Source organism: Lepeophtheirus salmonis, chromosome 1, assembly GCF_016086655.4.
Source record: "Lepeophtheirus salmonis chromosome 1, UVic_Lsal_1.4, whole genome shotgun sequence".
NCBI lineage: Eukaryota > Metazoa > Arthropoda > Copepoda > Siphonostomatoida > Caligidae > Lepeophtheirus > Lepeophtheirus salmonis.
Window position 1 is genome coordinate 16,548,606 of NC_052131.2, and position 20,440 is coordinate 16,569,045.

Genomic DNA, 20,440 nt, shown 5'->3' on the forward strand with positions numbered 1-20,440 from the left:
ACACATATGTAGCCAAAATAGTACTCATAATCATAAAAGTTAAAAATAGTGCTCCTAAGCTAGAGCATGGAGTTCTAGAATTCCATGGCTAAAGATAGAAAAAAATAAAAAGAGCGAGAAAGGTGATTTGTTTTTCTGTTGAAAATAAAAGTATTGAGTCGAGTCGCTTATTGGTTATTTCATTTGACGTTTGTATGACGTCATCTCTCTATCAAAATAAAGCGCCAAATTGACGAAAACATCACGGATTTCGATACATGGAGGTTGTTTTGAGTCCTAGGTGGGTAAAAAAAGAAGTATTTACTTCATTTTCTATATAGACTACGTTAATTTTTAATGTTATTGTATAATTTCCTTAACTTTATATATTAAGAGGTACTCGTGAAATGAATTACAAATTCTGAATTTAATTTCCGATTATAAATTGATAATTTTGGTTGATTCATGTAATATTGTGGATAAAAGCGATAATTAATTGGATACATTGTGAAGTCGTGTTGTTTATAAAATCATTTTTTTATTATAATGTCATTTCTATGCACATAATTTATAAAATAAAAATATATTTCACCTTCACCGACTTTTTTCGTCCCAAACTATTAGTCCACATTAGAAAAATACTCAATATAAAATTTATCACAATATCAGAGTCAAAATTTAATCATAAAAGCATATTTTTAATTCACACGCTTTTAAAATTTAGTTTTTCTAAATACAAGCCCCTGCAATTTCACTTATTATTAACGATAAATCTGAAAATGAAAAAATAAATATTGATTTCTTAAATTTTTATTCAAATTTGTCAATGTGAACTCTTGGAAAGGGGAAAGGTAGGAAGTCTTTTTTTAAATATAGAACATTTTCACGTGTCGTCACAATTTTGATGTCGTCCATTTTGGGGGCTAAATAATGGTAACCCTTTTTTAATCCGCTATTAAGGCAAAAAGTGGAGTATTGAATGTCAAAATGGGGACAACACATATAAAAGGACTTCAACCTTACTGTCTATCAAAAATTTCTATTATATATCTGATTCTTGAATCTATTAAAACTATGTTATAAAATATTATTTCCATATTGTAAACAATAAATTAACTATTACAATAGAAAAACATAAGATACTTTTATCTAATTATCCTACTTTTCTCGTCTCTAATAAATATCAAAAAAATAGTATATATATCTAGCCATTTGAAAGAGATTTTCAGTACATAATACTTTGATTTAATTCAAATAACCGTGTTTATCATTTGCATCATGTAGTATTCAATGCAGATGTTAAGTTTTTTTTAATTATTATTATTCATAAAACCATTTGAGGAAGTTTCAGGAAGATTTATTAGAAATTTGTCCATTTCATGTAGTAAAAATAAAAAATATCAACTTTGAGACCCCAAGATGGCGTCTCCTTCAATTATGATGCAATTTCGAACATCAGTGAAAACGATCTATATATTAACTAAAAAATGTACAATTTTGATCCTCGGACGAAGATGAATTATTTAATTTGAAGTATGCCAATATACCATTCAACGTTGATAAATTAACCCTTATAATTAATTTATGTTGAAGTATGTCAATATATCATTTAGCATAAATTAACTATAAGGGTTATTCACAACAAATTAGATAATTACTTAACTAAGCCTCAAAGATTCATAATTGAATTTATTAAAATGTATATTAATTTGACTAATCATTTTAATGAAAATTAGAAATAATTAAATTGATAACTCATTAATATTTTAGGAAATTGTTTATCCTAAGGAGGGATTATTCATTTTGTATGAGTCATAACTAATATTTCTTTTTTCATTCTTTCTTTCCATGCTCAGTGCCTTTCAAAAACAGTACTTAGAACAAAAAAAAATCAGACTTTGCATTGTTCCACATTTTCAAACAACTAATCAATGTATCATCATCTGCTTTCTTATTAATCTCCTTTAATAGCATCTCTTTCTCCTGCTAAAGAGAACAAAGATCATCTTTACCTGTTCCTTCCTCGTATTATACAAATATTCCTATATTAAATGGATCGGCCTGGGATCTCATTGTTTAACCCTGATCAATTAAATATTCTTCATGAAGCCGAAGCTGAGGAAGAACAAGAGGATGCAAATGAGGCGCTTCAAATAGAACAACAGGTGAGTTTTATTAGTTACTAGTAGAGTTATTACAACTTCTTCAAATTTATTAAAGTTTAACTTTGTTTTGTAACTTTGAGGATATAAAATTAAAAGGCCCCCAAGTCAATTAATGAAAGAGAAAAAAGTTGCTTGAACTCTTCACAGCTTTACTTTTCATGTAAAAAATGATGAATATTGCAGTATAACATATTTTGACCTATAACAGCATCCTTCGAGTTATTTGGATCTACAGAGGATGGTTTATTAGATCTATAATTATCTATTCATTATTTAATATAAAAAATTGCTTCAAAAAATAAGAAGGTCAAAAAAAAAATATTTATTGATATTTTAAGGATTTATTGCAACAAAAAAAATGTAAATTGTATTTAACTCAATCTCGATTACCAAGGATGCAGTTAATTAGTCGCTTGCCAAATGTAAGGCCGATCAGTTTACCCTTAAGAAATAAATTGTGATACACGATTTTTATTGATATTGGATTATTTTTTTATAAAGAAATCAATTTATTTTGTTTATTATAGATCGATCAAGGATTATCACAAGCATTTGATGACCTGGACTCAAATTTAGGTGATGATGACGAAGAAGAAGAAGAAGAAGATAGTCAAACTCCTGTTCAACAAATACAGTCGAATAGGTTTAACCTAGGCTCTAATCCCTGTGATACTCCTCCTATGAGAGAGTTTCGGAAATTAGTACCAGAAAATTCTCCCATGCAGTCAACTCCGATTTATGGAGAAGAACACTATATTAAAGCTGGTATGAAAATCTTTTTTACTTGTTGACTATGATATAAAAGTTATTTTTAGGTAATCGAAATGAGGAATTAAAGATTTTATATGAAGCTAGAGGTAAAGAAATCAATCGATTGAATGAGGAGATTCAAGCTTTAAGTACATCTAAAGACGCAGAGCTCCGCATTTGTAGACATAAACTAAATATTCTTGAAGCTGATAAAAACAATCTAATGACGAATGTTGAGCAACTTAATGAACTTCTTAGGGGAGGCACTGAGGAAAACCGAGCCCTGAGGGAGGAAATTAATTCCTTCAAATCTGAGAAAGATATTGATCTTCAACGTAATAGAGAGGTAAATAATTAATTTGTTTAAATGTCCAAAGTCTTACTGTTGGTTTGATTGTATTTTAATTGTAATAATAATGATTTAATTTTGGTGTATCAATGTAGATGTCAGATAAATTCGAAAATTCTGAGTACATGGTTAGAAACTTGCAAACGCAAGTCCAGCAACTCCAAAAAAGTGATGCCTTGTTAAAGGCACGTCAGCAACATGATGCAATTGTAAGATCTCTGAAGGAACGACACGAAACTCAAATTTATAATCTTCAAGAAGAAATTGATAAGTTGTACTCTCAAGTTAGAAGACAGGTTTGTTGATTTTTTTTTTTTTTTTTTTTATGAGAAAATATGAGTTTTGTTTAATATTGTTTAGGAGGCAGAGGTCAGTGATTTAAGGACCAAAATCATTCAAAAGGATTTGGTGGAACCTTCCAGAGAAATGGAAGAAAGGGTACGAGAAAGAAATTTGAGAATTGAGAATTTAAGCAGGAAGTTAAAAGAAAAAGAAGAAACGCATTCCCATATTTTGCAGCAAAAGTCAGAAGTTATTACTAAACTTAAAGCACGATTAGATGAAAATCAAAAACGAGTATCAGAGCTGATTTCCGAAAAAATATCTACCAAACAACTAGAAAATGACATCAAAATTGCAGAGATGACATTAAAGTCACTTCAAAAGGAAAACGAGGAGCTTCGTGTCAACACTAACGCAATTGAAGTAAGTTTTATACCTTCACATTTTCGCTTAGCTGCATAAATCTTCTTTTTTTTTTAAGATGAAAGCTCAGCACTTTGAAGCCTTAGCTTTACAAAGTTCTGCTCAAGAACCTGATCCTCAAATTCAAGCAGCTCTTCAAAAATCATCAAATGATGTAAGATTGCGTGATATGGAGATATCCAAGCTTCAAAGAAAACTCGCATCTCTCAAGACTGAGCCCCTACAACTAAATAGTAATAAGTCACAAGGAACAGAAGAATTCACTGAAAAAGTGAAGAATCTTACTGAAGAATTAAGTAGAGTTACCAACAAGTATTTAACACTGAAAAGAAAGGTGAAAGCCTATCAGGATCACTGCCAAAGAAAGGAGAAACATTTTCAAGATGAAATAAAACGAATGGAAAATGAGTACAAGTCCATGTTATTTACTCTAAAAAGTAAAATGGAAAATGCCTACAATACTAAAGAGCAACAGGTACAAAAAACCCTTGTATGTCTAACCATGGATTACTTAACATGTTAAGTAATATATGGTCTAACTTGTCTTTAGTAAATGTTTTTTTCCATTTTTATTATGTTCAAAGATCGAAATTGAGCTAATGGAAATGAAGGATCATTTTTATTTGGAATTGGAGAAAATCACTTCTTTGGATAAGGAAAAAAGGCCGCTTGACTCTCCTGCTGAGGATGAATTTTTAAATGGCATATCCGAATGCTCCTCAGCGTCCAAGAAGGAAAATATGTGTCCTTCTTCGAGACTTGAAGAAGTAGATCGATTTTTTGCCAGAGCGCAAGAGGATGCTAGAAATAAAATTGCGAATTTGCAAATTACTCATAAACCGTTCAGTACATTAAACAACAATATTTAACATAATTTACCATGTTCTTCTTTAGGATTGAGTACGTTATATTTATGTTACGGGTTTTTGTCAAATATTCCGGGCATTATGTAAAATGACCGCTCTATTGGGCAATTTGAAAAATGCGGAGTGGTAAAACATGAGGTAGGGAACTGCCACCAAATATATATCTGCTGACAGTCTATCTTAATTATCCTAAACGAAAGGGTCGTAAATAGCATCAGCAGGGCGCCATAACATGATACAGATATTTGCTGCTGTATACAGACCCGTTAAAGGGCAATTTTTAAAATCCTAAGCGAACCACAGGTCCACAGACTGTAAAGAACATCAGCGGTGCAGCATAGCACGATATAGGAAGCCCCCGCCCAATGTTCATATGTTGACGGAACATTAGAAATTATATATTAAGCTCAAATCCGTAGGTTATAAAATGTAAAATAAAAACATTTTATATAATGCCTGGACATTTTCGACATTGCCCATGAGAACTCATGGTTATATATATATTTTTTTTAATAGTAATTTTTTATTAATTGATATTAAAATTTATTCAAATAATATGAAAAAACTTGCTTATCTTTTAAGTTATAGGTATATATATATATATGGGTTTTTTTAATATTCTTCAACAATGAAAACATTTTTTAAATTTATGATACATTAGAAAATTGTAAAACAAAAAATATATAAAAAATGCATTTATATAAATAACAGCTCCATCTTTAGTTACAAATTTTTAAATAAATCGACGAATAACAAACACGTGATAACAAATATACAAATTCTAGTCAATCAATAAATCAAAAAATAACCTTAAATACTAATTTAATTTAAAATCTCCTATTAGATAATTTTATAATTTTGCATCAGAAAAAAAATACTTGTACGTCACAGCTCTTGATGTACAAATACTCAATACAATTTACTATAAAAAATATCTTGGCAGTGGTTTTTTTTTGTTTTTTTTTAATTATTATAATATATAGTAAGAGATGATGAAATATATGATTTTTCACAGTCTTTAATTTTAAATCTCCTCATCTGTGCAAAGAGGATATTTTGATGGGTCACTTCGAGTCAAAAATTAGTACCATTCCTATCTCTCCATCCTTGATAAAAGGAAAACGCTCAAGATAATGTCAATCACAAGACACACAATGTTCATAACATTCCTTGCCCGGTTATTTGAGAGTCTATGATTCATTTTGATGAAGTGCCCCAAAGATAAGAAAGAAACGAAGGAGTTAAGGTTTGTAAATTATGATATTTGCCAATCTTCCAACTTTTGAGGTTATACCCCTTCGTTCCTTGAGGATATGAGCATACAGAGTTCCTCATATCCCGATGTTATCTTTTCGATATTAAATCAGGTGCATAAGTAACTTAAGAGAAACAAACTGGTCCGACCTCCAGTTTGAACTTCTTATTTTCGTTACCAATGTCCCTTATGGCTACATCCACTATAGGAAGACGTGCTGGTTTGTTGGTTCTGACAGTAAAGGTGGTGAAAGCCCAATCTTTCCTGTCATGTTTACATTCATCAATGGGAACATCATACTTAAATCTGCCCCTATGACGAAGCTCAAGATCGTTCCAGGTCATGAGTGCAACAGCCTTTCTGTAGTTATTTCTTTTGGCGTTATAGTAAGCCACTGAATTGGAACAATGATACGTGACGTTCTGAACTGCAGATGAGGACAACATTTGCAAAAAGTTAAGTTGATTACTATCTGCTTTATAAGTTAGTCCAAATCCCAATTTTGGTATCTCTGAAAACCAAGTCTCTCTTTCAGTCGTAATATGCCACATTTCCTCACTCATTTCCGGTTTTGGATAAATACAAGAGGAAGATGTCTCCATATCACAATGAACAAGAATCGAATCTTTGGGATCCCCAGAGTTAGGATCGATCCAATACTGAAATGCATAAATTATAAAAATCATACTACGGAAGATTCATTTAGTGTAGGGGTTCTCAACCTTCTTTCCGTGAGTGCCACACCACCCATATAATACCAGAAACCTAGTATTATATCGAACTTCACCTAACCATAACTATTAATTATTAGTCGAGACTTTCAGCCATGTATAAATATTATCACCCCAAGACTACATATTTACAAAATTTGCTTTTCCTTTAGAGTTTTCATATTTTACTGGGCTTTCACCCCCTCCCCTCTAATATGTTTTGTAGAACAAACACTCTAGTATGGTAGAACTACCCCCCTCCCAATTGAGAAACAATGATTTAGTGTATCTTACCTCTCCACTAGGTTTATCAGGGTGTGCAATCTTAAGATCTCTACAGGTTTTGGCTGGTGTTTCTTTTCCTCCATCAGGTGTTGCAAACTTTTCAAAAGATTCCTTCAACTTCTTATATGCAGAAATGACCAACTTCTTTTGATCAGCATGGGAAATATCTCCACCGAACATTCGAACAGGCTCATCACTACTCAGAGGATCTGGGCCCTTAGATGAAGTTTGACCTAATAAGGCAGTCAATGCAGCTGCATCATATCCAGAACTTTCACCAGGGGGACCTGGAGGTCCAGGACCTCCTCTTTCTCCAGGAAGACCTCGTTTTCCCTCCTCACCTTGAGAACCTCTTGGACCAGGAGCTCCCAAAAGACCTAAAGGTAGATTAATAGTCAATTATGAACAACTTCACAAGATTAATAATTTAATTCTAACCAGGAGGCCCAATAGCACCATCTAAACCAGGTGGTCCACGTGGTCCAGGTTCACCTGGCTTTCCATTTGTTCCTGACTCTCCCCGAGGTCCTTTGTCTCCAGGAGGACCACTCGGTCCAGTTAAACCTTGTAGACCAATTAGACCTCTGTGACCCTTTGATCCTTTAGCACCACTGCCTCCATCCAATCCAGGGGGTCCTTGTAATCCAGGAGGCCCAGTTTTTCCAATCATACCAGGTGGTCCAATAACACCAGCAGGCCCAATACTACCTCTTTCTCCTCTCTCTCCAGTTGGTCCAGATGGTCCTGTTTTACCAGGAGGTCCCTTAATTTGTAGATTTAAAAATTATTTAGATTAAAAACTCATTTTCAAAAAATAGTTGACTTACAGGAATACCCGGTCCGCCGGGAGATCCCATTAGACCAGCTGAGCCAGGAGGACCCTTATCACCGGGTCTTCCGCCAATACCTGGTGCTCCAGGTTTGCCCATTGGGCCTTCTTCACCTCGTTCCCCACGCTCTCCTGATGGTCCAGGAGGTCCAAGCAATCCTTGAGGTCCAATTGGCCCTTCCTTTCCAGGCTTTCCAGACTCGCCTCTTTCTCCTTGAGATCCTTGTGGTCCTCTAGCTCCAATTGGCCCTGTTGGTCCAGGTAAGCCAGGTGATCCTCTATCACCTGGAGGTCCACCTGGTCCGGGGGGTCCAGATGGACCTGGTGGTCCATCAGCTCCGACTCCTCCTTTTTGTCCTTCGGGGCCAGGCATTCCTGGTGCTCCAGGGTTGCCTCGCTTTCCTTCAGCTCCTCTAGATCCTGATGAACCTTTAATTCCATGAAGTCCTGGAGGTCCAGAAGTACCTTGTCTACCAGGTTCGCCCTTAAGAAGTTAATTTATAAATCTAAAGAAAATAATTCATCATAATTTTATTTTACATTTAATCCTGCTTGTCCAGGTCTTCCAGGAGGTCCCATCATTCCTGACTCTCCTCTTGGTCCAGACTCTCCTCTTGAACCTTTGGCTCCCATTAAACCAGTTAATCCTGGAGGTCCTGGTTCTCCAGGTCCACCTGCAGGTCCAGGATTCCCTTGAAGTCCTTTTCCTCCAGGGAATCCTCTAGAACCCTTTGATCCTGATGGTCCAGGAATTCCCGGAGGTCCAGGAAATCCTGCCAAACCTTGAGGACCAGATGGTCCTCTTTCTCCCATCATTCCAGTGGCTCCAGGTTCTCCAGCAGGTCCAGGAGGCCCATGATCACCTATCGATTTATTATTCTTGTTAAAATATTTAATTGCTAAATTATTTTAAATAAATTAACTCACCAGGGCTTCCAACTTCTCCTGGACGTCCAATAGGACCAATTGTACCTTGAGGTCCTCTATCTCCAATTTTCCCTTGGGGGCCTTCAGGTCCAGGTTTTCCTGGACTTCCTCTTTCACCTTTTACTCCAGCAGGTCCTGATATTCCTCTTTTTCCTGGTAATCCAACGAGACCAGGGGGACCTTTCCTTCCAGGTGAGCCTTTAGGTCCATTTATACCCTAAAAAATTATGGATTATTAAAAATGAACAAATTATATCCACATTCTTTTTTTTTAATAATTACCGGAGGTCCATCGGATCCTGTTCCTCCAGTTTCTCCTCTAACTCCAGGTGGACCAGGCGGTCCTAATGATCCTCTCTCTCCTGGAAAGCCTCTAGCTCCCTGTTTTCCTTGATCTCCCATCATTCCTGATGGACCAGGTAATCCAGCCTCTCCATCTTTCCCTGGTTGCCCTGGTTTTCCGGGTTCCCCAGGAATACCTTGAAAACCCCTACTTCCTGAAGGACCTGGAGATCCTCTCTCTCCTGGTGACCCAGCATGTCCTATGGGACCCTGAGGTCCTTCAAGACCATCTTTTCCAGCATCTCCTCTGGGACCAGGAGGTCCATGCATTCCAGGATTTCCTTCTTGTCCTGGTTCACCACGAGGACCTTTGTCTCCCATATTACCTGGGGGTCCAGGTAAACCTTGCAAACCTTGAGGACCGATATCACCGTTCTTTCCATCTGCACCTGGGTCACCTCTTTTTCCAGGTGATCCAGGTCTTCCAATCGGGCCTCTTCTTCCTGGGGCTCCTCGTAAACCTTGTAGACCAACTGCTCCTGGCCTGCCAATATCTCCATGTTTTCCCTTTGGTCCCAAAGGTCCTGGAGATCCTCTATCTCCTGATTGACCTTTAGGCCCAGCAGGTCCATCAGATCCAGGTAATCCTAGAGGTAATATTTGTCAAAAATGAGTAAATAATGATAAAATTTGAAAAAATACCTCTGCCACCAGGTGGACCAGGCTCTCCAAGAGGACCAGGTGGTCCAGATGGTCCTCTGATACCTCTACTTCCTCTTCTTCCAGCGGGACCAGTAGGTCCTGGTAGGCCTCTAGGACCCATTTGACCCATTTCACCCTTCATTCCAGATTCTCCCTTTGGTCCATCAGATCCAGGTGAACCCTAAACGAAGATATATTTAAAAATTGTATCTTTTTTCCTCATTTTAACTTTTCAAGAACATCAAAAGTAAAATTCTCAATTCTTTATTTTCTATTTTTTTTTTTAATATATAATTATTCTTAGTTTAGTTTAACAAGTAAAAGACCTGCTCAAGTACTATGAAGTTCAATATATCATATCCCCATAATGACTTTATTATCAACATCATGTAGATACGAGCTATTGAATCTCACTGACAAATTAAATCATGTATATATTTATAGTTTATGATTGAAACTTACACTTAATCCTTTTGGACCTGGTGGACCAGGGCTTCCATTGAGACCTGGTTTTCCTCTAGGTCCTGGGAATCCTGGAGGTCCATGAGCACCAGGCGATCCTGGGCTTCCCTTTTCTCCATTTACTCCATCTTTTCCAGGAGGTCCCATTTTTCCAGATTGGCCAGGACCACCTGGTTTTCCAGATTCACCTCTTGGTCCCTGTAAACCAGGGCTACCTTTAGGACCAACAGAACCCATGTCACCCTTTGCTCCAGGAATACCAGGGAATCCAGGTGGACCACTTTTTCCAATAGAACCTGGTTCTCCTGGAGGTCCAGTTATACCATCAATACCTCTAAGACCTGGTGCTCCTGGAGGACCTTCTCTTCCTCTTTCTCCCCGAGGGCCTGCAGGACCCATAGGCCCTGATGGTCCCATGGGTCCTGGTGCTCCATCTTCTCCTTTTTCTCCGGATGATCCAACATTTCCTTAAAATTAAGAAAAAATAGTATGTAGTACATATTTTTTATCATGATGATTGATAAGAACTCACCTTTTGCTCCATCTAAACCTGGAAATCCTCTATGTCCTTTAGGACCTGGCAATCCAGGCATTCCCGGTAAGCCTCGCTTACCAGGTGGACCACTTGGTCCCATTGGTCCTGGTTCGCCATCTTGTCCTCCTTCCCCCTCTTTACCGGTTAAGCCCGGTAACCCTCTTGGACCAGGAGGTCCTGCAGATCCACGAATACCTGGATCACCGCCCTCTCCCTGAGGCCCCATGAAACCTTGCGGTCCAGGAGGTCCTTGCCCACCTATTCATTTTTTAAAGATAGTTATATGAGAAAATGTAAGTTTACATTTCATTAGTTATATACCTGGCGCTCCTCTAGGTCCGACAGGTCCAACTTGAGCTTGCATGTATGAAAAAGGATCTGGAGAAGGTCCTTTTTGTCCTCCTTGAGATTCTTGAACTTGATTGAGGAATGGTTGAATATCCGGTTGAGGTCCAGGGGGTCCAGGCATTCCTGGTACGCCAGGAGTTCCAGGCAATCCTGGTGTTCCTGGACTTCCCGATCTTCCCGAATCTCCTCTGGCTCCTTGGTTCTTTAGGGAGAAGAGAAGTTAACAATATTTTGATGATCATTTTATTACTGAAATTAGAAATTACCGATAACGGTGGTGGGTTTGTAGTTGTTTGTTCTGATGGGGGTTGATTATAACTATTATCTCCATTTGGAGCTCCTCCTCCTGGACAGACAGGACAACATTCTCCAAGTGGTATATAAGGTGGAGAATCACAATTCATTTCAGGACACACAACTCCAGCGCATTCATCTTGACTGTTCGCGCTTCTATCGTATGAATCCCGAGTAGGGGTAAGATTTTCATCTGGTGGATTTTGCTCATCCAAAGTGTCTGGATATGATCCTAGAGATGAACAATATAATTTATTTTAAATTTAAATCACATGCAAGAAATAAAAGTTTATAAAAATCCTGAACCTACCGTATTCTCCATAATCAGTTCCATAAGCGCCGTCGTAGTCTTCATATGGGTATGCTTCACTTGGATCTTGGGGTCCAGGCTTTGGATCCGGGCCTGCTCTTGATTCTTTTGATGCTAAGACTAGTAACATAGCAAGTATTCCCAGGTGCGTGTAGGACGCTCCAATACTTTGAATTTTGAAAATCATCTTTAGGTTGGCAGTTCGTTAGCTCTGTTGTTTGAATGTTGATGAACTTGGTGAGGTTAATCACCTATGTATTTTACGTAACATGGATCCAGCATATCCACGGACAGTGGATGCTAGCCTGAAAATTCCACTCTAGATTATTACAATGTTCTGAATAAAAGTTATTTGACTATAATAATGATATGGTGAATGTTTAGTTGTTAAACTTTTTAATTGAAAATGTAAGAAAGTGAAAAAGACGGGATTTGATTCAGAAAGGAAAATGATTCGTATTCAAGTATTTACAGCAACTAACTACCATGTTGAAAGTGGAAGTGGGATACACTTTAAGTCACTACTACATTGTATACACAAGGATGAATCAAGTCAATGTTACCTTTGAGAGTGCTGGCTAGCGACTGACAATTTCAATGAACAACTTTTTCCTTGTAAAGAAAACAGGCAACTGTCTTCCATCAAGAGTTTGGAATTAATATCAATCTTTTCAAGAAAACAACTTATGCTTGTTAGAAGTAAGTAGCACAAGATTTAGTCACATATGGTTTACATTATACATAAATGAGATAATCGCTCGGGAGAGCAACAAATTTGATTGATGCTCCCCCGCACTCACTCCAATCCTCCCTTCAAAGCAACTTGTCATCATTAGAAACACACAAATAAATACATAATATATATTCCCACATGAAATAGAAATATGAGTACATTTCGCACGTCATGACAAATTGTAAAGCTCAATAACAGAACGATTAGCCATGGAATCCATATTCTCTCTTTGTTATTATAATAGAAATGAAAAATCCATAATGTAAAGTTATCATAATATTTCACTTGCCTTATTAAAACCATATCGTCCCATTTTTAGAGCCCTTGTATTACCCCATAGAATCACAACACATGAATAACGAGTGCCCAACATAAATATAAAAATTAAGGCTCGACACTAGTTAAAATTTAGAATTTTTTTTTACTAGCCCTGTGAAAAATGTTTGCCCAGAATACTACAAATAATGGATTATTTTCAGACTAGTATAGAGATAATTTTGTTTTAAAAGTAGTTTTTGGGAGTACAGAAAAAAAGTAATATAGGCTAGGGATTTTAAATCCGGAACAAGTTTTGAGCTGAATACCTCAGCCAACCTGAGATTTATGGTTATGAAAGTCTGCTGATCAGATTTAGCTGACAAAATTGGATTGTAAAAATACAAAATCAATTAGATTTCTTTCGGATACAAACGCTGTGCTGTCATTATTATGTGCATCTGTGTCGAGCTCAAGCCCTAGGATGCAAATAATTCCATAGATAAGGATGGTAGAGAGCTTAAATTGATGTTAACAGATCCAATCACAAGCTAAAACTTTAAATTGGTGCGATTTGTCTAAACTGGGTAATTGGAAACGGATTTATTCTGGAAATTTTTAACATCTTTATGTTTTGGGCAAAGGAAATGGTCCTCCTAGCTAACTGGATCTGAACCCCTTGTACTACTATGTGGGAGCTGTCTTGTAAAGAGAGCCCAATAAAAGTGCAAATAATACGGTTAACTCCTCGCCGACTTCAATTACGGGGGAGTGGCCAACATGGACAAAGAGTTCCTCATCAACCTATATGCCAAGTTTAGAGCTTTTTTGAGTGTATTTATAGTTGAAGCTGAAGGTGGTTGGTTTGAGTGATTGACTTCACTATAGACTCTGTCATGTAACATTTAAATATTTGTGAATTGCTGAATTAATTTTGGTTAGTTATTGTAATATACATTATCCTTCAATTTTTCGAATTTTAAATCCCCACCCTGTTTCTTTTATTTATCACTCATTACATTTTTTTTAATGTCTATTCGATGTATGAGACGTTGACACACAGTAAAACTTATGATTTGAACCCAAAATTTTCTGTTTATATGTAGGTAGTATATATGGTTCACTATTAAATAGCCAAACGGTTAAGATACAGGCCACTCTCCCCTAACCCGACTACATTGTTATTTTTTATATCAAAATATGTTAATGATATGCATCATGAGCATTATATACAGTGCACCCGGTCATTCATTTTCATATATACATAACATGCTGTTCATAAAGACAAGCAGACTTTGCTTTATTAATAAACATATATTAGGGTGTACCGTAAGAACAGAAGTTGGGAATTTTGTATCGCTGGATATTTTTTTATTTTGCATTTTATTCCTCTAAAAAAGAAAAAAACCATCAAACTTCCAAAAAAAATGGTCCTTCATGGACGCGTTTTGATTTGAAAATCTGTAAAATATCGAAAAAAATGAAATTTTGCTGTTATATTCTAGAAAATTATCGATATGAATCAAGTTAGATGATTTTTATTTTATTAAATATTATAGATGAAACGTATATTTTTGAACAATATATTACCATTCTAATTCTAGCTTGCCTCATGTTATGAGTATTTTACTTTCTAAACATGTTGGCAATAAATAAAATATTCTCCTCTATTGGTACTGCTTATACGCGCATGTATTTTAATGTTTCTCTTCATTTTTATTACTAAAATCTCATATTTTGAAAGCAAGTGTTTAATACAACAGTGGCAAATATACTATCGTTGTTCATTTATGACAAATAAGACACCCTATTTTACGAATTTATAATTTTAAACTACAAAAACTGTCTAATAAACTCTTAAAAATACGACCTTTTATTTATTGTTCCTTAATTTCTGGGTTTGATTTTTTTTTATAGCAAATTTGTATAATATTCCATAAGTTTGATATTTTTAATATTTAATTTCTTTTTTTTTTCGATAAAAATAATCAGTTGACTTTTAGGAATGACAACTGTGATAAAAGGTTCAAGGGCGTTGTTCCATTCCTGGATATTAATGGTTAATGAAGTAGCATCCAAATTGAGGTTTGGTGAACAGTATATCCCTACACTGATATCTTTCAACTCACTTCCACAAACCTCAATTGGGATGCTACTTCAATCATGAATTATATATTTGTAAAATAGGGTGTCTTATTGGCGATACCAAAATCCCAACTTTTGTCATTTCGGTACAGTCTTATATTTATATATAAATTGCTTTAAAATGTATTAAAAATATGTTATTACATCGTTATTCAATCTTATTTCTACAGTGTAGGTAAAAATTAACTACTACAATGGAAGGAACAATATATTTTTCACTAATCATCCTATTTTCCTTGTCTTTAATCGATCAAAACAAAAAGTATATATTTTAGCCATTTTTAGTACATATTACTTTGGTTTAATTCAAATATCAGTGTTTATCATTCCCATCAGGTAGTTTTAATGCAGATTTTAAGACCTTATTTATTCTTAAAACCATTTGATTGAGTTCAATCGAGTTTTTTTTTTTCTAAATTTGTAAATTTCTAAGATATTTTATTTTTCCATTATAATAATTCTTTTTTATCTACAACAAGGAAATAATATTGTATAACGATGTAATAACATATTTTTAATACATTTTAGGCTGAGATATATATGAAACTAGGTTATAAATAGATAGATTTTTGATAAACAGAGGTTTTTAAGTCTTTTATAAAAAAAAAGTTAATAACAGTGTATTTTTAATTTCAAATACTTACATTTTTACAACATGTATTCATTTTTTGACCAAAAAATTGTCTTGCATCCAAATTATTCGACGGAAGTGGGCAATCTCCCGCTCCCCCAATTTAGTGGAAAATGAGCAATATTCGGCGGCAATTAAGATGATTGGGTTTGTAAATAGTAAGCATTTGGGACTTGTAAAAAAAGGAAAACCGAAAAGTAACATGGTAACTCTTACAATTTGAAGAATATTTAGGAACAGAGCTGCTTAGTTGTCATAAAATTTCATTTAATTAGCTCCAAGCAGATATAAGAGAAATTTAAAAAAAATCATCTCCATGTCAAGCAAGAACGTAGGCAGTTTTCCGACTTCAATTCTACTTTGAGTCCAACAAATCTTCAGCCTTAATCTCAGTCATTCATGTACACACACACTAGTATTTACACTGTATACTCAGTTGTTATCTCCTCAAGAATGGAATAATAATGATAACAGCTTTATAAAATAAAAACACTTTTTAGGTTGGCAACAATAAAACTCGCACACTAAAAAATGCTTAGGATTTACAACCCTATAAAAAAGTAATAAAAATGTTTTCTAATGTCAGTCCTAAATATTAAATTGAAGCAACATAGCTCAGTGAACAACGTGCTTGGGAGGAATGACTCTCTTTCACTCAATATGTGTTTGTTTTATTCACAGTCGGTCCTAGAGAAGGAAATACACATAGAGGATTGAGTGCCAAATTGTTATAAGTCGAAAAATTCAAATATTTGTGTTATTGCCTAAATGTCATCCAAGAAGTCTGATATTTAAGAACAGAGAAATTCAGACTATTGAAATGAATCTCTCAGATTATTTTTACTGTAAAATTTGAAAACATCATTATTTATAATGAAATAATTCCGTTTTCAAACTTAACTCTTTAAAGTAAACATTTGTGTTACGACAATTTGGTACTCACCCCACCTCATGATGTGTATGGACTTGAAAGGCAATGGCAAGGCTAGGTTAGATGGATTTTACTTATACTTAATTAATGTAACTCCATCTGACTAATTGAAGGAACATTAAAAAATAGATATAAAAATATTGAGGCAAAATGTGTGGCCCTACAAAAAAATTATCTTTGCCTTTGTTATAAACATGGGATTAGATCTGTAAAACCACTGTTTGTATATTTATGTTCTCTATTAACGCTATAAAAGAGGAATAATTGAATATGTGTATAAAATTAGAGCTGTGGAATATTCTATATTAATATTCATCTTGGCAATAATTCTTAAAATAAATACATATGTTTTCATAAGTCAACATGTTGACGGATTCATCGTCCTTAAGGGACAATGAGAAACAGATTGAGGCAAATCTTTTAGTTCGTATGTCCCATGGAATAGTTCCATTAATGCTTTGTCGTGAATAAATTCTTCATTGAGTAGACTTTCCAGCGAGGTAATGATGGATTTTTGTAAATCAATCAATCATGGATTATAAAATCCGTTATGATGACAATAGTACTAAAAAAAGACTTTATGTATGTCTCACAAGGATTCCATATATTGTACGAACATTATTTTTTTTAAATTTAGTAAAATAAAATTTGCAATAAGATTAAATATATCGATATGTTAAAAAAAAAACCCGTTCCATGATTTTTTTTTCTTTTTTAAATTCAGCAATTCTTGCATCGACATCTGTGCTGTTGTTGATCTTGAGATAAAAATGTATTTGTACAGTGATATGTCTATATGTAATTATATGAAGAGATAACACTAAATAATCCCGAGGACCATTTCTAAGGACTTGTAATGAATTCTTGCCCATTTAAATGGTCATTATGAAAGTTCGTGCCTCATAAAAAAATATAATAATAACAAGTATTTTTATCAATCAATATATATTTTTTTATTCATAAAATTCACAATTATCACATTATCCCAATGAATATATAGCCTTGAAATTGATACTTGATATTCTTCACATCAAATGCTCAACAAATTGAATCTTCAAGGACAAATTTTGCACATGTAGAAATTAAAATGGACTCATTATATAACAAATAATAATAAAAAATGTACACATTTTATTTTTAACGGAGATGAATTCTGATTAATTTTCAAACAAGACTATCATGAATGATTAAGTTCCAGAGAAGGCTAAGGGAATCAAAGAGAGAGGAAAGATGTAATAATGATAATTCATTAGGAAGAAGTCCAGGTGAATAAAAAAATGTACTTACAAACGGACCTCCATTCCATATAGTTTTAAATTCCCCTCTACACAAAGCAACTAAAAATGTTGGTACTAAGGTACAAGGAACCAAGTAGAGAAGAGCGGGCTGAGCAGCTCCACTTAGTAGTAAGGACACGTCTGTGATGATTAATCCTATGATATAACCTAGAAAATACATATAATATAATTAATTTTAAATAACTAATTTATTAACATCATTATTTGAGACACATGTGTTGAAAAAATGAGTTTATGACCTATTTTATGGGTTACAAGATGTGATAAACACGAAGGCAAGATTTATATATATATAACTATTATTTATTTACAATTCTAGAAATGCAAAAAAAAACAAAAAAAACTTATGAGAGCCACATTACGTCTTCATATACACGCATGTACATTGTACTTATGACTTAAGATGAAATAACAAGAATAATAATGTACAATCACTTAAAATGAAAGACTCACCAATATTGGCACATATCCAGTAGATTTTGCAAGGTTTTTCCATATGGACATCAAAAGAATAACAATAACTAACTAAAAGTCCAGGTAGTGCAATATCACCAAGTCCAAGCATCATAACATTGGAATAACATATTTTTTTTAAAGAGAGCATCCGGGGTACAATGAGAACAATTGGAAACGTTTCTCCCGAATCCCCTCCCAAGGCAACATCAACCATTACTGACTCACCATCTTTTGTAAAATAAGGTGTAATAAATACAAAAAAAATATCATAAAATAATAGCAAAGATAGCAAAAGAGTGCAAATTTTCAGAGAGGGTAAACGAACATCCCGCATGAGGAGCAAGCTACATTAAAAAAAGTTAAAAGTCATTAATTGAAATGAACAAGAATGGCCGGAGAAAATGATGTTACCAAATCAGAATCCCTAGAAAATCTTGAATGATCCAAATCCAAGGCTCCTTCCGATATATAAACCATACTACAGAGAGAGCGATGCAGAACACTAACAACAATATTTGTCTAAATTCCATACATTTCCATTTAGGAAAGAAGCAAGTGGGTAGCCCTGAACATTTAGAGTAGGAACACATTACTAATGGCTCAAAAATGGAATATGTAGAAGTAATCGATAAAAGGATGTAGAGTCCGATAAGTCCATAAACTGAAAGTGTAATAAAAATACATTTAATTCAAAGATCTCAACTTATTTCCGATGGGACAGACTCACTGATATAGGAACTAAAGAAATAAATGGTAACTAAGAAGCAGCTCATGAATATAACATAAATAATGACTTTTAATGGCGTAATTGACACAGAAGCATCCTCATCTTGAATATTGGTAATACTTTGTGGTTGTAAAGTTTGAGATTGAGCCGCAGTATGATCTCCAGACTCTCCAGAAACGAAGCCTTTTCGTTTATTTCTAGAATATTATTAGAATATCATTAGTCAAGGCAATAGAACGGAAGTTATAGGAGCTCACTTGGAAAAATATCCGGATAAAAAGGATCCAAGCAATACCGTGCCAGTTGCCATTAAAAATAAAGCAAGTATCGCAGGATCGAACAAAAAGCTATGATCCAAGTGGTATATGCGAAAGGTACTTTCTGAAGATTCTGTAGTGCTTAGCTTATAAATGTCATTCTTCATGGCACTTATAACAGGAATAGTAATTTTAAATTGAGTTGGAGTAAACTCTCCATGCACTGTTCCGTCAGATAAAATACCCAAAGCTCCAGAATCCTAAAAAATACTTCTTGTACAAAACAAATATTTCCAAATTACCCTTATTCGACGTTACCTGCAGATTTTTGGCCCGTTCAGCAATGGAGCAATTGTCCAGATCATTATTTCCCGATATGAAGGGGATTTTGTTTTTGGAGTCAGTCACGACACTCTCGTCATTGGGATTGCATGTGTCCACATGAGTGAAGTTGATTAACCTACTTATTTGAAATGTCTGAGAATCCGACTTTGAAGGGATCTTAGACAATGACGGAATATAAGATATGCAATAATAATCACCGCCGGATGTCTCCAAAATGCCTAACTACGCCATGAAAATAATAAAAATATTAAAGATAATATTAAGACGTTCAATTACGAACAAAACATGCCCATAATTAATTATTAATGATCCTTCATTACCCGAGTTTCTAATTTGGAATCCTACAACAGAGGGAATTGAAAAACAAAAATACAGTTATTATTCCCTCAAGAGCATATGAATGACCTTACCACGGAGCTTGCAAAAGCAAGGACACAAAGGATGGAAGCAACGAGACTCCAATGATCCTTCATCTTTAGTTTATGACGTAAAGTACAACAACCACTCCAGAGTTCCTTAAAACAATATTATAAAAGAAGGAAATGAAAGGTAATTCTGTCATACTTTCTTTTGTACATACTAAAGGTGGTGTTAGTAGCTATATAATTATTAATTATATAGCTATAAACGCACAATTTAATGTTCAACTCATTAGTCATTGGCTCTGACAAAGATTATAGGGAAGTAACTTATATTATATGCATATCGCACCACAATAATTACGACGCAATTTTTTTAAATAGGCAACTAAAAAAATAATTAGATTCATCAATTATCTTAACTGTTCTTGTATTCATTGGAATGAACATATATACAAATATTAAAGAAATGATGCGGTTCTTCTCTTCGATTTTTTAAATTCATAACTCCAGGGTACCACTTTATACAATTATTCCTTAAGATATTTGG

General features: G+C 34.5%; 3 protein-coding genes across 7 annotated transcripts; 1 reads left to right on the forward strand and 2 right to left on the reverse strand.

The window, feature by feature from the left end:
* Nucleotides 1-129: 129 nt before the first annotated feature.
* Nucleotides 130-5,585, forward strand: LOC121118942 (uncharacterized). Of its 4 annotated transcripts, none has more exons than XM_071888490.1 (9): nt 130-280; nt 1,836-2,144; nt 2,672-2,909; nt 2,960-3,240; nt 3,339-3,539; nt 3,604-3,948; nt 4,007-4,423; nt 4,533-4,848; nt 5,476-5,585. In XM_071888490.1, the coding sequence occupies exons 2-8, from the start codon at nt 2,031-2,033 to the stop codon at nt 4,815-4,817; spliced, it is 1,881 nt and encodes a 626-aa protein (XP_071744591.1). In that variant the 5' UTR covers nt 130-280; nt 1,836-2,030; the 3' UTR covers nt 4,818-4,848; nt 5,476-5,585. The 4 variants fall into 4 exon arrangements, with proteins under 4 accessions (XP_071744591.1, XP_040569488.1, XP_071744594.1 ...); XM_071888493.1 differs by having other exon boundaries at nt 161-280; nt 1,951-2,144; XM_040713554.2 differs by having other exon boundaries at nt 4,533-5,585.
* On the reverse strand, nt 5,390-12,584 carry LOC121118897 (uncharacterized). Its single transcript, XM_040713495.2, has 14 exons — nt 12,317-12,584; nt 11,754-12,058; nt 11,416-11,675; nt 11,123-11,351; nt 10,799-11,059; nt 10,267-10,733; nt 9,805-9,985; nt 9,103-9,749; nt 8,821-9,037; nt 8,434-8,756; nt 7,892-8,377; nt 7,503-7,827; nt 7,074-7,441; nt 5,390-6,728 (listed from the first exon to the last, which is right to left on the reverse strand). The coding sequence occupies exons 2-14, from the start codon at nt 11,938-11,940 to the stop codon at nt 6,195-6,197; spliced, it is 4,485 nt and encodes a 1,494-aa protein (XP_040569429.1). The 5' UTR covers nt 11,941-12,058; nt 12,317-12,584; the 3' UTR covers nt 5,390-6,194.
* Nucleotides 12,585-17,376: 4,792 nt separating this feature from the next.
* LOC121119029 (signal peptide peptidase-like 2B) lies at nt 17,377-20,222 on the reverse strand. Of its 2 annotated transcripts, none has more exons than XM_040713648.2 (10): nt 20,096-20,222; nt 19,942-20,046; nt 19,852-19,872; nt 19,505-19,753; nt 19,187-19,446; nt 18,930-19,126; nt 18,614-18,863; nt 18,200-18,546; nt 17,736-17,893; nt 17,377-17,652 (listed from the first exon to the last, which is right to left on the reverse strand). In XM_040713648.2, exons 2-10 carry the CDS (start codon nt 20,002-20,004, stop codon nt 17,626-17,628), a joined length of 1,572 nt encoding a protein of 523 aa, XP_040569582.1. In that variant the 5' UTR covers nt 20,005-20,046; nt 20,096-20,222; the 3' UTR covers nt 17,377-17,625. The 2 variants fall into 2 exon arrangements, with proteins under 2 accessions (XP_040569582.1, XP_071744605.1); XM_071888504.1 differs by having other exon boundaries at nt 20,112-20,213.
* Between the last annotated feature and the right edge of the window lie 218 nt (nt 20,223-20,440).

Coding starts and splice junctions, on each gene's coding strand:
- LOC121118942 (XM_040713554.2), top strand. CDS start 2,031: ATGGATCGGCCTGGGATCTCATTGTTTAACCCTGATCAATTAAATATT. Junction 2,145..2,671: donor CGCTTCAAATAGAACAACAG/GTGAGTTTTATT, acceptor TGTTTATTATAG/ATCGATCAAGGATTATCACA. Junction 3,241..3,338: donor ATCTTCAACGTAATAGAGAG/GTAAATAATTAA, acceptor GTATCAATGTAG/ATGTCAGATAAATTCGAAAA.
- LOC121118897 (XM_040713495.2), bottom strand. CDS start 11,940: ATGATTTTCAAAATTCAAAGTATTGGAGCGTCCTACACGCACCTGGGA. Junction 9,986..10,266: donor CAGGTCCAAAAGGATTAAGT/GTAAGTTTCAAT, acceptor ATCTTCGTTTAG/GGTTCACCTGGATCTGATGG. Junction 9,038..9,102: donor CAGGATCCGATGGACCTCCG/GTAATTATTAAA, acceptor ATAATTTTTTAG/GGTATAAATGGACCTAAAGG.
- LOC121119029 (XM_040713648.2), bottom strand. CDS start 20,004: ATGAAGGATCATTGGAGTCTCGTTGCTTCCATCCTTTGTGTCCTTGCT. Junction 17,894..18,199: donor CTGGATATGTGCCAATATTG/GTGAGTCTTTCA, acceptor TGTATTTTCTAG/GTTATATCATAGGATTAATC. Junction 17,653..17,735: donor TATGGAATGGAGGTCCGTTT/GTAAGTACATTT, acceptor TGATTCCCTTAG/CCTTCTCTGGAACTTAATCA.